Genomic DNA, 17,152 nt, shown 5'->3' with positions numbered 1-17,152 from the left:
TGTGGGTGGTTTAAACTTTCTAAGAGTACCATTAAATACAATAGAAATGCATAATCAACAAGTGCATAATAAAAAGACAATCTTTTGTGACAAATTTCTAACTGTACTTAAAGGGACAGTCTAGACCCAATATATAATTTTGATTACTTAGTGTTACATACCATAGAAGCATCCCAGAACTGGTCCCACATTTATAAGTTTGTAAGAAGTACATGAAACATTTAAATATTCATTGTTTGTTAGGAGCCGAAAATGGCCGCCAATCTCCACCCACCTATTGCATGTATATTTTGGTAAGATCGACGCTAAAGTATGTTTTCCTACTCGCACAAGCTGATCTGTGGATGTGCAATTTGAAATAGCTAACTGGAAAATATTAAACGTGCACAAGAAAACAGCTAACTGGACAAGAAGAAAGCTATGGGCGGAGCTTGGCGGCCATTTTCAGCTGCTAACAAACAGTGATTATTTAAAAGTTTCATATACTTTTTGCAAGCTTATAGATTATAGAACTGGTTATATGATGTTTGTCTATTTTTGAAAAATAAGTAATAAAGAATAAGTATTGGGTCTAGTCTGTCACTTTAGTTTTCTGTCTCTCTGTATCATGTTACAGCCATTAGCCATTCACAGACTCAACTGTGATTGACTCCTGCACATGCTCAGTAGTAGCTGGCGCCTCAGAAAGTGTACATATAAAAAGACTGTGCACAATCTGATAATGGAAGTATATTGGAAAGTCTCTTAAAACTGCAGGCTCCATCTGAATCATGAAAGTTTAATTTTTACTCAGTGTACCTTTAAGGGGATTAACCCCTAAACTGACAGCCCCCCACATCCCCAAAAACTAAATTAAAACTATTGACCCCTAAACATAACAACCCCCTAACTTTAAATTAAAATTATAAGATCCCTATCTTAAAATAAATAAAAACTTACCTGGGAAATTAAAATAAATAAATAAAATTAAACTATAAATTAAACTAACATTACTATTAAAGTAAAATTAAAATAACTATCAATTTAATAAATTAAATTATTCATTAAAAAAAAAACATTACACTACTAAAAAAATAAAATCTAGATTTACAAAAAAATTAAAAATACTAAATTACAAAAAATAAAAAAATACTAAATTACAAAAAATAAATAAATACTAAATTACGAAAAATAACAAATGAAATTATCCAAAATAAAAGCAATTACACCTAATCTAATAGCCCTATTAAAATAAAAAAGCCCCCCAAAATAAAAAAAAAAACCTCTAGCCTATAATAAACTACCAATAGCCCTTAAAAGGGCCTTTTGTGGGGCATTGCCCTAAATAAAATCAGCTCTTTTCCCTGAAAAAAATACAAAGACCTCCCCAACAGTAAAACCCACCACCCAACCAAGCCCCCAAAATAAAAAACCTAACTCTAAAAAAAGCCTAAGCTACCCATTGCCCTGAAAAAGGCATTTGTATGGGCATTGCCCTTAAAAGGGCATTCAGCTCTTTTTCTTGCCCTTAAAAGGGCATTCAGCTCTTTTAAGACAAGCCCAAACCCTAATCGAAAAAAAAACCCACCTAAAAAAAATAAAAAAAAAACCTAGTACTAACCCCGGACGATCCACTTACAGTTTTTGAAGTTTGGACATCCATCCTCATCCAGGCAGCGAGAAGTCTTCATTCAGGTGGCGAGGTCTTCATCCATCCAGGTGGCGTCTTCTATCTTCATCCAAGCAGCATCTTCTATCTTCATCCCGGCGGCGCGGAGCGGCTCCATCCTTAAGACATCTGGCGCGGAGCATCCTCTTCATACGGTCGCCGCCGTATACTGAATCTTCAATGCAAGGGATCCTTTTCAAAATGGTGTCCCTTGCATTCCTATTGGCTGATTTGATTTTTTAAATTGAGAGCTACTGAAATCCTATTGGCTGTTCAAATCCACCAATGAATGAAGACCTTGCCGCCTAGATAAAGACTTCTCGCCACCTGGATGAGGATGGATGTCCGGACTTCAAAAACTGTAAGTTTAGTTTTTTTTAAACTTTTTTTTGGTGGTTTTTTTTTTAGATTAGGGTTTGGGCTTGTTTTAAAAGAGATGAATGCCCTTACATTTAGTATAATAGTAATGTTAGTTTAATTTATAGTTTAAACCTAGGTTTTTTTAATTTCCCAGGTAAGTTTTTATTTATTTTAAGATAGGGATTTTGTAATTTTAATTTAAAGTTAGGGGGTTAATAGTTTAATTTAGTTTTTTGCGATGTGGGGGTTAATAGGTTTATTTAGTGGCAGTGATGTGGGAGGCCAGAGGTTTAGGGGTTAATAACTTTATTTAGTGACGGCGAGGTCGGGGAGTGGCAGAATAGGAATTAATATCTTTATTATAGTGTGGGCGATTTTGGGGTGCGGGGGAATAGGGGTTAATAAATTTAGTATAGTGTCGGCGATATCGGGAGCGGCAGAATAGGGGTTAATAGATTTATTTTGGTGGCAGCAATGTTGGGGGAGGCAGATTAGCGGTTAATAAGTTTATGTAGGTGTTGACGATGTCGGGGCAGCAGATTAGGGGTGTTTAGACGTGGGGTTTGTGTTAGGGTGTTAGGTTTAAACTTAACTTTTTTTTTCCCTATAGACATCAATGGGGTTGAGTTACGGAGCTTTTCATTCCGAGATCCGCGAGGTGTTAGTTTTTTTCTAACACTTTCTCCCCATTGATGTCTATGGGGAAAGCGTGCACAAGCACGTCAAAGCAGTGCTTGTATTTTGTGCGGTATGGAGCTTAACGCAACCTAATCCCACGCACAAGGCGGATTTTTCAAAACTCGTAATGGCAGCGCTATGGAGGGTGAAATAACGCAAATTTTGTTGCGTTCGTTTTGCATCCTCTATAGAGCAAAACTTGTAATCTAGGTGATTGTTATTAAATATTAAAAGCAAACAGTAAAACACTTTTATAGCTATTTGTAGAATGGCTTTAGAAAAATCGTATGCTGCCTCTAATGTTTATACTAAATATACTCTAGGGATAGACTAACATTAATCTGCTTTCAGAGAATTATGTGTTGCTGGGAGATCATTTTTTTGCCCTTGTTTATCAAAATAGTAAGTCAATTATCATCATTGTGGAGTGTGAATGAATTACTCATTGAAGATAATGATCATGTAATTAGTTAGCTGGCTACTGATTTTGCCTGACTGTTTTCACTAAAACAAATGATGTAATAGAACCATGACACACACTTTCTAAACAGATTATATGGTACATTTATCGCTATGGTGGCTTTCAAAACTTTTCAGTATTTTGATGCAATATGAAATTTTAAAATGTATTATAATTTGTTTTTTGTAACATCAATGTTTCTGTACCAAGATTTTTTTTTTAATATACTTCTTGGGTATTGTCAGATTTTACCCAACAGAGGTCTAGATTACAAGTAATGCACTAATTTGTTTTTTGTTTGCTCGAGAGCTAACTGCGCTCTAAAAGCAAAAAATGAGCACGGCCACACTAGCACGTGTATTATAAGTTGAAAGTAAAAAGTTAGCACATGTGCAAAAGACAGAGGTGAGCTAACTTCAGGATCTCGGATATTGCAATGACGCTAACTTATTCTCCCATAGACTTTTATGGGGCACGCTGATGAAATGTCTATAATTCATCGCTCGTGTGCTATCCCGACACTGTGCTAGATCAACTACACTAAAGCCGAAGGTTCGTTAGCTATACTTCTTCACATAGAAGATATTCAGCTAGATTACGAGTTTGGCGTTATGAGTGAAAAAGCAGCGTTATGGCCCATAACTAGGCTGACCATATTGCCGCTTTAAAAAGGGACACGTATAACAAAAACATATGTCAGGGCTGTTTTGAGGGCTGTTTAAAGAAATGGTTTGTATAAAAACCCTGACATATGTATTTTTCATATGTGTTCCTTCTTAAAGCGGCAATATGGTCAGCCTACCCATAACGCTGCTTTTTTCCTAACGCTGCTATTACAAGTCTTGTTGGTATAGGTGTACTGCACACCTTTTAGCCTGTCACGCAACGTCAGTACCGCACTTTTAAATGGGACTCCCATAGCGCCAGTATTACGAGTTTGCCTGGGAGGCCAAAAAGTGAGCAGTACATCCTATACTGACAAGATCCGTACCGCCATCTAAAGTCAGTAGTTATGAGTTTTACGTTACAAAGCTGTAGCATAAAACTCATAACTAAAGTGTTGAAAAGTACACTAACACCCATAAACTACCTATTAACCCCTAACCCGAGACCCTCCCGCATCGCAAACACTATAATACATTATTAACCCCTAATTTGCTGCTCCGGACATCGCCGCCACTATTAAAATGTATTAACCCCTATTTCGCCGCTCCCCGACATAATCGCTACTATAATAAACTCATTAACCCCTAAACCACTGCCCTCCTGCATCACAAATACTATTTAAATATTATTAACCCCTAATCTGCCGTCCGCCCACACCACCGCTATAATAAACCTATTAACCCCTAAACCTAACGACCCCCTAACTTTATATTAAAATTACAATTTCCCTATCTTAAATTAAATTAAAACTTACCTGTCAAATAAAATAAATTAATTTTAAACTAAAAATTAAACTAAGATAATTATTAAACTACTATTAAACTAACTACCAATTAAATTAAACTAAACTACACATTAAAAAAAAATCCTAACACTACTCTAAAAATTACAAAAAGTATCTAATTACAAAAAAATTTAAAATAACTAAATTACTAAAAAAAAAAACCCTAAATTACGAAAAATAAGTAACAAATTATCAAAAATAAAAAAGAATTACACCTAATCTAATAGCCCTATCAAAATAAAAAAGCCCCCCAAAATAAAAAAAAAACCTAGCCTACAATAAGCTACCAATGGCCCTTAAAAAGGCCTTTTGTGGGGCATTGCCCCAAAGAAATCAGCTCTTTTACCTGTAAAAAAAAAAATACAAACACCCCCCCCAACAGTAAAACCCACCACCCCCACAACCAACCACACCAAATTAAATAACTCTCTAAAAAAAACTAAGCTTCCCATTGCCCTTAAAAGGGCATTTAGCTCTTTTACATGCCCAGACCCTAAACTAAAAATAAAACTCACCCAAAAAACCCTTAAAAAACCTAACACTAACCCCTGACGATCCACTTACAGTTCTTGAAGTCCCGCTTGAAGGATCCATCCAGCCGGCGAAGTCATCATCCATGCCGCAAGAAGTCTTCATCCAGGCAGCCTCTTTGATCTTCATCCATCCGGCGAAGTCCTCATCCAGGCGGCAAGAAGTCTTCATCCAGATGGCATCTTCTATCTTTATCCATCCGGCGCGGAGCGGGTCCATCCTGAAGACATCCGGCGTGAAGCATCCTCTTCATATGGTCGCCGCCGTAAACTAGAACTTCAATGCAAGTGACGCTATTCAAGATGGCGTCCCTTGCATTCCTATAAGCTGAAAGATTTAAATCAGCCAATAGGATTAGAGCTGCCAAAATCCTATTGGCTGTTCCAATCAGCTAATAGGATTAGAGCTGCTAAAATCCTATTAGCTGTTCCAATTAGCCAATAGGATTGAGCTCTCATCCTATTGGCTGATTGGAACAGCCAATAGGATGAGAGCTCAATCCTATTGGCTGATTGGAACAGCCAATAGGATTTTAGCAGCTCTAATCCTATTGGCTGATTGAAATCTTTCAGCCAATAGGAATGCAAGGGACGCCATCTTGGATGGCGTCACTTGCATTGAAGTTCCAGTTTACGGCGGCAACCTATGAAGAGGATGCTCCGCACAGGATGTCTTTAGGATGGACCCGCTCCACGCCAGATGGATGAAGATAGAAGATGCCGTCTGAATGAAGACTTCTTGCCATCTGGATAAGGACTTCGCCGGATGGATGAAGATAGAAGAGGCTTACTGGATAAAGACTTCTTGCCACATGGATGATGACTTTGCCGGCTGGATGGATCCTTCAAGCGGGACTTCAAGAACTGCAAGTGGATCGTCTAGGGTTAGTGTTTTAGATTTTTTTAGGGTTTTTTCGGTGGGTTTTATTTTTAGTTTAGGGTCTGGGCATGTAAAAGAGCTAAATGCCTTTTTAAGGGCAATGCCCATACAAATGGACTTTTCAGGGCAATGGGGAGCTTAGTTTTTTTATATAGTTATTTTATTTGGGGGGGTTGGTTGTGGGGGTGGTGGGTTTTACTGTTGGGGAGGGGTGTTTGTATTTTTTTTTACAATTTTAGGTTTTAGTGTAAGACAGGTTAGGTTTTATTTCACAGGTAAGTTTGTATTTATTTTAACTAGGTAGTTAGTAAATAGTTAATAACTATTTACTAACTAGTCTACCTAGTTAAAACAAATTCAAACTTACCTGTGAAATAAAAATAAATCCTAAGCTAGCTACAATGTAACTATTAGTTATATTGTAGCTAGCTTTGGTTTAATTTCACAGGTAAGTATGTATTTAGTTTTAAATAGGTATTATTTAGTTAATAATTGTAACTTTAGTTTAGCTCTCTTTAATTATGTTAAAGTTAGGAGGGTTAGGGTTAGGTTTAGGGGTTAATATAGTTTAATTTAGCTTGTTGCGATGTTGGGGGGCTGGCGGTTTATGGGTTAATAGGTTTATTTAATTAATATTTTTAAATTTAATTTAGCTATATTTTTTTTTTGAATCAAAGATTTTTTATTGAGGCAATATGAGAAAGAAGAAACATAAACAAAATATACATGTTGTATCGATTTGGTAAGTTTTGCATACAAGACATTGTTTATCTATTGGACAATGAAACCTCTTCATATAAGAGAGTAGAGAAATCTTAATTCAGACATCCTATATGTATCTCTCCAAAAACATATATAATATAGTAAAAATAAAGGACATTGTATGCTAATACAAAATAAAATACACATAATCTAGTCGTACCTCTTTTTTCTTTTTGTTTCCTATATGAACGCATAATAAATTTATGTAATTCGAACACCCAGAAAAATTATACATCTTATAGAGTGATAAGCTAATTATAAAATAAATGTATTTAGTATCTGAGAATTTACATATTATAGGGAGTCATAACAAGTTGCTCTTACGAAATGTATAAGATTAGAGGGCAAGTCGGGAAGAATTAGTCAGCAGCTGGGTACTTTAATAAACCGTTCTTGGTTTCTTTGTAAACAGAACAATAAGAGCAACTTATAACATTGCAATATCGATAGCGGGTAAACACCGCTTGTTTGTCCACCTAAGATAAGGGTGAACAATAGCTAGGAAAATTACCCCCCAGGAGCTTACATGAAGCCGTGAGGGGGGGGAGGGGGGTTAGATAATTAGTCAATGTAGGACAGCCATCTTCTTTTCTACAGAATGACTCTATGTATGCTTATGTACATCATGTTGCCACATAAATGCTGCGTCTAAACACTGGCGGGGCCTTATTATACTGATTGCTTCATTGAACATGCATTACAGTGTCCTGCAGAAATTAATAATAGGTAGTTTACCCATCACGAAGCTATGTCTAGGTAGTTTCCAAAGTGTCAAATAATATGTAGTAATAGAGGGACATAACTCTAATATCGCATAAGCTTCTGTAACCTCTATGAATAATGCCAATTCCACTGGCCCGGCCGCAACCAGCAGAACAAGCTTAGATTAGCAGACAGAACCCTTCTAAGTAAACATACAGTAGTCATATATATTGCAGCATCCTGAAATACAGTTAGTGTGTCTATAGTGGGCTTCCCAACTCAGAATGAAGTGAAAATATATACAGGATTTGCATCTATACGGTTAGGGAGTCCTTAGTAAAGATCTAGATCTAGGTTATATGAACAAGTGTCTATAGTGCTGGCATTGTTATACAAAAAATAATCAATAGACAGATCAACTCCTGCTCACAGCAAATACATCGTCATATATCGCTGTGTTAAGGGTGTCAGTATATATATTTAGGACCTATAGTCAGTAAACTAGAGTAAAACAAGCAATTTTAAGAACAGTGCTAGGTAATATCAAAGTACAAAGCACACACAGATATAACTGTCAAAATATAGGCACGAATTATACAAATATCAGAGGCATAGCTTAACCTTATAGACAGTTATGGGAACAAAGATATCAAATACATTAGGTGTACCTAATGGCAAGGAGGCAAAAACATATCCTTGTGGGTAAATGTAAAACAAACTACATTTAAACTAAGTCATGTAACTTGAGGACAGAAGAATTGTCCCGCATAGATAAACATGTTCAGAAAACTGATAGCACTAAGTTAAATCTAAATAAAACAATCATAACATGAGAGCTGCTATTAGACATATAAAACAAGGTACAATTCCCCATCATCAGTCATAATAAGAACTGAAATAGATTGTCTCTGAGTTTAGGTGTAGACGGCCTGTAAGTACCTAATTCCTCTTTTAACATTCAAGTCCCGTAGTACAAGTATGAAGAGGAAATTAGGCTTTAAGAATAGTACATTCACACTTGAGTGATCCGCTATATGAGACAGAATATTATTAATCAGCTCATAGGGCATGTAAAATGTGGAGTTCGTCCAGGGGCACACAATACGACACAGACCCAAAATATCCAGGTGGGATAAGAACTGAGAGGAAATAAGCTGTCCTCAAGTGCGAAGCAGGTGGGACTTCAGTTAACCCACACCATGCTTGTCTATTTTGCTCCAAGATGCAGGAAGTAATACCTTGCTAAGAATATATATTGTGCTGTCTGTAGTGCTGACATCCTCACCCGGTCTGGTGTAATGCATCACGGCTCTCAAAGCATAGAGGGGCACTCCTGCAAGAAGAGAAGAGACGCTCCTGATAACCAATGTGAACGACTCTGCCACAGTGGGTAGACTCCTAGCTCCATCAAGCTGCATGGTGTCAAGAGACCCACTGAGGCACGGGGATCCAGCTCTCCAGTAATAGGTGTAAGCCGCCTACTTGCAGCGAAATAGTAGCCAGCCGTGACGTTCCGATCCCAGCCCTCAGCTCCTCTCCGACCGGCTCAAATGAGATTGGTCTCCTCTCAACTGCGAGGCTCCCCTTTGCGCCAATATGTGACTCCCGTGCAAAAGATTTTATGTATGTTCGTGACAGACCTAGCCCAAAACTTAGATCTCTGTTGTTCATCTGTGGGGTCTCATCACTCTTGTCGGGATCGATAGGAGCCGCCATTTTAGATGTAGAGTTAGTCACTGCGTCACGCTGCTCTCTAAGTGCGAGTACTAGACTCTGGAAGTTGAAGTCCAGTTGCTGGGTCAGTTTCTTTAGTGATTCTCTCACCAGCTCAGTAAAGTCTGCCATGTCTGGTAATGCAGCCTAGGATCCAGTATAAGATATGGTATGGCTCTGTATCACCGCTGCCATATGGAGCTATCATTTAGATTGTCGCTGCTCAGGAGTCAGATTAGGCGCTTAAAAACGCATTAAATAAAGTTGTATAGAGGTTGCTTTCCCCCTTATGATGAAGAGATGCTAGAGTAAGGTTAAACAGCAAAAATTAATTGTTTTATATGCTATATATTTAAAGATTTTGCAGGAGCTCGAGATGTAAACGTCCTATCTCTTCTGTAGTTGGCTCCTCCCCCAATTTAGCTATATTTTTTATTATGTTAAAGTTAGTGGGTGTTAGGGTTAGGCTTAGGGTTACGTTAGGGTTAGGTTAAGGGTTAATTGTTTTATTTAGTGGTAGTGATGTGGGAGGCCAGAGGTTTAGGGGTTAATAACTTTAGTATAGTGGCGGCGACATCAGAAGCGGCAGATTAGGGGTGAATAGTTTTATGTAGGTGGCGGCGATGTTGGGGGTGGCAGATTAGGGGTTAATAACTATATGTAGGTGACGGCGATGTTTGGGGCAGCAGATTAGGGGTGTTTAGACTCGGGGGTTTATGTTAGGGTGTTAGGTTTAAACATTTTCTTTTTCCCCATAGACATCAATAGGGCTGCGTTCCGGAGCTTTTGTTATATAGTATATAGTACTACACACACACACACATATATATATATATACAGTATATATATATATATATATATATATACTATATATATACTGTATATATATATATATATATATATATATATATATATATATATATCTCAAAGTCATAAAGAAAAGAAAAACAGTTTAGCTGGATGAGTTACTGTAGAAGAGAGGGATTTCAGCACTCTTTTATTCCCCATAAACCAAAACAAATGGTTAAAAGGCTGGAAAATTTCTCAGACAAATAAGCATATACACATGGTTACTACAAATACAACTAAGTTTATTAACAAAACTTTATAACAGCAAAAATTTGGCATCTGTATTTTATCACACATAGAATAATTGCCACTGCAGTGGGTGAAAAACCAATAAAGAATATGCAAGCTTGCCTATTTCATGCATCTTAGGTTAAATATTTCAAATCTATGCACAGACTATATTGAAAATTGATCCAGCAAGGTCAGAGAGCAAACATGTCTTTGAACTACACAGTATTGGTAGTAGTCACTCAGTAAGACAAATAGATGACGTAAATTATGGGTAGCAAACACTGTTCCATATTATGCGTGAAAACCTCAAAAGGTGATACAACCTGATCCAGGTATAGTTGATATCTTCCAAAGGTTATTATATTTGTAGAACTGCCACTGTATGCTCATCATAGAGTGAGCTGTTGGAAAACGAGGTGGAAGCGTCCTCTAAAATAGAAAAATCTGGCAACTTTAAACAACAACGCTAATGAACCTTATCGATCTTAGACAGGTGTGCTCATCAAAGGTCAGCTGCTGGGGAAACGAGGTAAAGAAGTCCTCTAAAACCCAGCATAGTGGTAACTTGTTGGCAACTTTAGACAGCAGCACCAATCCTCCTGGTCAAATTTCTACAGGTGGTTCACCAAGTCACAGATGCCAAACTTCCAAATAGCAGAAAGTTACCGATATATCCACTTATACCATTTTTTGCAACTATGTATTGCAAAGTAAACACGGCATATCAGCCTCTCCACTTCTTAACGGCGTCCCTTCAATTCCGATCGGTTGATAGAATTCTATCAGCCAATCTGAATTAATGTAGGAAAAATCCTATTGGCTGATGCAATCAGCCAATAGGATTGAAGTTCAATCCGATTGGCTGATCCAATCAGCCAATAGGATGGACCTCGCATTCTATTGGCTGATTGGAACAGTCAATAGAATGCGGGGTCAATCCTATTGGCCAATAAGATTTTTCCTACCTTAATTCCGATTGACTGATAGAATTCTATCAGCCAATCGGAATTGAAGGGACGCCATCTTGGATGAAATCATTTAAAGGAACCTTCATTCGTCGGGTAGTCGTCGGCCAGGAAGGATGCTCCGCGTCGAATGTCTTCAAGATGGAGCCGCTCCTCGTCGGATGGAAGAAGATAGAAGATGCCGCTTGGATGAAGACTTCTGCCCGGCTGGAGGACCTCTTCTGCGCGGATAGGATGAAGACTTCTGCCCGGCTGGAGGACCTCTTCTGCCCGGATCGGATAAAGACTTCTGCCCGGCTGGGTGAAGACGGCTCAAGGTAGGGTGGTCTTCAAGGGGTTAGTGTTAGGTTTTTTTAAGGGGGGATTGGGTGGGTTTTAGAGTAAGGTTGGGTGTGTGGGTGGTGGGTTTTAATGTTGGGGGGGTTGTATTTCTTTTTTTACAGGTAAAAGAGCTGATTACTTTGGGGCAATGCCCCGCAAAAATCCCTTTTAAGGGCTATTTGTAATTTAGTATAGGGTAGGGAATTTTATTATTTTGGGGGGCTTTTTTATTTTATTAGGGGGCTTAGATTAGGTGTAATTAGTTTAAACTTCTTGTCATTTTTTTTATTTTCTGTAATTTAGTGTTTGTTTGTTTTTGTACTATAGTTTATTTTATTTAATTGTATTTAATTTTAGGTAATTGTAGTTAATTAATTTAATTTATTTAATGATAATGACAATTAGGTGTAATTGTAACTTAGGTTAGGATTTATTTTACAGGTAAATTTGTAGTTATTTTAACTAGGTAGCTATTAAATAGTTATTAACTATTTAATAGCTATTGTACCTAGTTAAAATAAATACAAAGTTGCCTGTAAAATAAAAATAAATCCTAAAATAGCTTCAATGTAATTATTAATTATATTGTAGCTATCTTAGGGTTTATTTTATAGGTAAATATTTAGTTTTAAATAGGAATAATTTAGTTAATAATAGTAATATTATTTAGATTTATTTAAATAATATTTAAGTTAGGGGTGTTAGGGTTAGATTTAGGGGTTAATAACTTTATTATAGTGGCGGCGACGTTGGCGGCGGCAGATTAGGGGTTAATACATTTAATAGGCTATGTGGGCTATGGCGGTTTAGGGGTTAATACTAGAATAGGTTTATTGCGGTGTGGGCTATGGCGGTTTAGGGGTTAATACTTGAATAGGTTAATTGTGTTGTGGGCTATGGCGGTTTAGGGGTTAATAATTTAGTTATTACTTGCGGTGTGGACTATGGCGGTTTAGGGGTTAATAATTAGGCTTATGGCGCTGTGGGGGTTGTCGGTCTAGGGGTTAATACATTTATTATTAGTAGTGAGAGGGGGGGATTGCGGATATAGGGGTTTTACGTGTCGGGTTTATTTTTGGGAGACATGTTAGACTGTTACGGGAGATTTGATATTTCCCTTACTTTTCTTAGGCGCCGGCAGTTTCTAAAGTGCAGTAAGTCACTAGCGACTCCAGAAATTTGTATTTCCGCTTATTTCTGGACATCGCTAGTTTATGAACTGCCGGCGGGGTATATGTAATACCCCGATGTGCAAGGTGAAATTACGGGCGGTACAGGTTCCCATGCTTGCGCCGAAACCTGTGTCGTATATGTGATCGCGCCCCTAATGTCAAACTCCTTTCCAATTTTTGCTGAAAACGTTTTACATTTTAGCATATAATGACAATACATATAGTGTCCACAAGGGTAATTCCCTTTAACCTGTTGGTATTTTTGCAACATATTTGTTTGAGGTTCAGACCTTACGAATCTACTTTTTACTAACTTATATTTTAGGTTAGGAGATTTTTTTGCGGTCATAATGGGATTTTGTCCTACTTTTTCTAGATTTTTTTTTATCTAGGGTTAGAATATGCCAGTTCTGGGCCAAGATTTCTCTAATATTCTGCCAATGACAGTTGTAAGTTTTAATAAATCTTATTTTGTTCTCACAAGTTTTTTTTGCGTTTGAATAAAGTAGGTCGTCTCTGTTTAGTTTTCTTACTTTACTTAAGGTTCGTTGATCAAATTATGGGAATATCCTCTTTCAATGAATCTTTCACACATTTGTTTTGCATGGTATTCAAATGTAGTTCTTGAAGAACAATTTCTTCTTAACCTCAATAGCTGACCATAAGGAATACCTTTCTTTAAAGGTTCTGAGTGGCAGCTAGAGGCCTCAAGGAGATTATTATCACTAGGTATATAGTGATATTATATGAATGTGATTGGATGATGGCTGTCACATGATATAGGGGGCCAGCAAATGGGGAAAACATAAATTTGTCACAAAACAAATCTACTGCTTATTTGAAATTCATAGTAAGTGTTATTACATTGTCTTTATAGTATACACTTGTTAATTATGCAATTCTACTGTATTTAGTGGCCCTTTAATAATTAAAAAAATACACTATATTAAAAGATCAATACACTATTATAGATGACATGATCTAAAAGGCTTATTGTCTGTGTCTTGTCTTGTTCAGTCTTGTCTAGACATATTCTGTCATCTTAAATTACATAACCTTCAAGTGATATCTTAAAGCATAACATCGAAATTAGTGCAGATTAGGAGAGGACCCAGGGAAGAGAAGACTTTGCTTCTTTTGTAACCAGTCACCTGATCATTTTCAGTGTATGTTTCTGGACTAAAGCTGCTAAATAAGACATTGTGATAAATATAAAAGAAGAGATCACAGGATGCAAATCTATAAATAACAGTGTGAAATGCAGAGAGGGTATATCTAATGGTCATGCACATTTGCTGATTTGCACTTTCGCTGATTACATGCCTGCAGTCCTTGTCACTGACGCATGGTTCTTATGTTCTGTGGTAAAGCTATTAGTTTTATTGACCATTTTACATAATACAATCAAACATGTTTTCTCCCCCTGATGGATTTCAAGACAGAAGAAAGCACCTTTGGTGCAAACTGCCCCAGATATTCCTGGTTTTCCTGCAAAAGCCTGACAGTCTGCAAGGCTATTGACAGCAAGTAGCCAGTGTCAACAGTACTAGGATAAAATCCTCTGTCTCCCTCCTGCAGCTCCTCATCACTAAGCATAGTAGGGCTGCTTTTTGCCAGGGGCTTATGGAACACAATGAACCAACACAGCCTTCTGCTTGAATGGTTTGCCGTCCTTATCCAGAGTGACAGGCAGACCCCTTAGGATATTAGATGAGGTGGAAGTTTAACAGCAGAGGAAGATCATTGAGCAGTTGTTTCTGCAGCAGAGGTCTGCAGGCTCAACAAATTAAAGTGAACATTCCATTATAGAATGTTAATGTGCACAAAATTCTAAGTAGTAAGAATACGATTGATCAGTGGATTAAAGAGCTATAGATAGCACTCATCAGAGGCAGGGCCAAGAGTGATGGGATTAAATAGCTATACATAGCAAACATCTGGGGGAACATATCAGGATTACAAGAACAATATTGCATGGCCACAACATGAGCATATTTGTTTGCAGAAAACAGAATTATACTACCACGACTACTGTAATATTTTCCTACAACCTCTGTTAAAGGGATACTAAACCCAATTTTTTCCTTTCATGATTCAGATAGAGCATGAGATTTTAAGCAACTTGTAATTTACTCCTATTGTCAATTTTTCTTTGTTCTCATGCTATCTTGATTTGAAAAAGCAGTACTGTAAGCTTTAGAGCCAGCTCATTTTTTGTTCAGAACCTGGGTATCACTTGCTGATTTGTGGCTAAATGTAGCAAACCAATTAGCAAGCGCTACCCAGGTGCTGAACTAAAAATGGGCCCTAACCTTTCATTACTGCTTTTTCAAATCAAGATAACATGAGAACAAAGAAAATTTGATAATAGGAGTAAATTAGAAAGTTGATTAAAATTGCATGCTCTATCTGAATCATGAAAGAAAAAAAATTGGGGTTAGTATCCCTTTAAGTAGATAATTATCACACAGATATGTTCTATATACATATGGTATATGAGTTATTTCTTAAAGGGATACTAAACCCAATTTTTTTCTTTCATAATTCAGATAGAGTGGACAATTTTAAGCAACTTTCTAATTTACTCCTGTTAACAATTTTTCTTCGTTCTCTTGCTATCTTTGTTTAAATAACAAATGTAAAACTTAGGAGCCGGCCCATTTTAGGTTCAGCACCCTGGATAGCGCTTGCTTATTGGTGGCTACATTAAGCCACCAATAAGCAAGTATAACCCAAGTTCTGAATAAACAAGTCAATGGCCTAAGCTTTACATTCCTACTTATTAAATAAAGATAACAAGAGAACGAAGAAAAATTAATAATAGGAGTAAATTAGAAAGTTGCTTAAAATTGCATTCTCTATCTGAATCAGTAAAGAAAAAATCTGGGTTTAGTGTCCATTTAATATTCCAAGAAAAAAAAACTTTTTGTTTTGTATTCTTTACATGCAAAAGCCTGGTTTAAAGCAAACATCTCTTCCATAACAGGAGTGTATTTCTTTACTAGATATTACAGTCAGTAAACATCCATATATATGAAGCAGACACAAGCATTCTCAGTAATGATCTTTCTCATTATGTAATGTAACATACCACCTTGTTGCAGCACTTACCAACAAGTCAATGGAGGTCAATGTGTGGTTGGCATTCATGAGGGAATATGTCACTTGATATATGCCATCGTTTGTTTCACTATTTCCATAGAAACCAATGCCGATGCCAGCACTAAAGGAGAATGAAAGAGAGATTGATAGAAGTGTCATTTATGTAGTTCCCAAGATAGCAGAGAATCCATTTACAATGATTAAATTCCTAATTAAGTTGTATCTCAAAAGGAATATTTAAGTGGTACTGCCTGAAGTCTCCTGAGACTCTTTTATCTAGGCCTATCATGCCCAGAAAATCCTTCATAACCTACATCTTATTTTAGAATTCAGCTCAAGCAATTTCCACAACTAAGTAAAATATGTACAAGGTGCTTTATTAGATGTCAGAGTGAAATCTTTTTTTATTGGTGGGACTGAAACTTAAAGGGAAAGTTTACTCAAAAAATTTCTCCCCTTTAATTTGTTCCCAATGATCCACTTTACCTGCTGGAGTGTTTTCAATTTACAAGTATTTCCATTACTCTTATACGGGCATTTGAAATAGTTGATTTAGCCTGTGGTATCCCCACCCATCCTGAAAGTTTCTGGCCTTAATGCCAAGCTATAAAGAAGCTGTGTAAACACAGTCAGCAGAATAAATTACACTCCCAGTGGGGTATAGAAGAGATAAGGTAATAAAATCTTAATTTTCTATTGTTCTCTCCAAGTATTGGTAATTGGTTTACGGAGAGATATAAGATAAAGAAGCAGGTATATGTGCACAATGTGATAAAGTAATGAGATCTCTTTATACCTACAAGCTCAACCGATTTCTTTCATAAGATATGGAGAGTCCACAACATCATTCAATTACTAGTGGGAATATCACTCCTGGTCAGCAGGAGGAGGCAAAGAGCACCAAAACAAAGCTGTTAAGTGTCACTCCCCTACCCATAATCCCCAGTCATTCTTTTTGCCTCTGTCAATGGAGGAGGTAAAGTTTGGTGTCTGAAGAAATGAATTCCTTTTTCTGGTACTTTTCCCTGCAAGCAAGGATTTGAGTTTATCTGAGTCCACGTCAATCTCTTCAGTAGAGTAGTGGTGGCTTTTAAGTAGTTAGGAAGTTGTGAGGTAGTCCTTGCTTTGTTTCCTAACACATTGCTGCCCATGGTACAGAAAGCCAGAGTTGGTTACTCTGTTCTTTCTTTTTCTACAGGTCTCTGTAAGGAGTATGTGTCCTTTCACGCCTTGTGAGCTGTCTTCCTGCCTGACAGCTAGACTGCAGGTAAGTGCTTTCGTCTTCTAGGTCTTGGAGACTTGCACTTCAGAAGAATATGTCATATGCAG

The 17,152-nt window shown here is 37.1% G+C and overlaps 1 protein-coding gene across 2 annotated transcripts in view; it reads right to left on the bottom strand.

Moving 5' to 3' along the window:
• Nucleotides 1-17,152, bottom strand: part of TTYH1 (tweety family member 1) — a 278,708-nt gene that overhangs the window by 94,566 nt on the left and 166,990 nt on the right. For both annotated transcript variants that reach the window (XM_053690745.1, XM_053690746.1), the window contains exon 3: nucleotides 15,833-15,944. In XM_053690745.1, coding sequence (XP_053546720.1) covers nucleotides 15,833-15,944 — 112 coding nt within the window. The remainder of the gene's footprint in view (nucleotides 1-15,832; nucleotides 15,945-17,152) is intronic.

Source organism: Bombina bombina, chromosome 8 (assembly GCF_027579735.1).
Source record: "Bombina bombina isolate aBomBom1 chromosome 8, aBomBom1.pri, whole genome shotgun sequence".
Lineage (NCBI taxonomy): Eukaryota > Metazoa > Chordata > Amphibia > Anura > Bombinatoridae > Bombina > Bombina bombina.
Note: the sequence above shows the minus strand (reverse complement) of the source record. Positions and strands in the feature narration are given on the sequence as shown.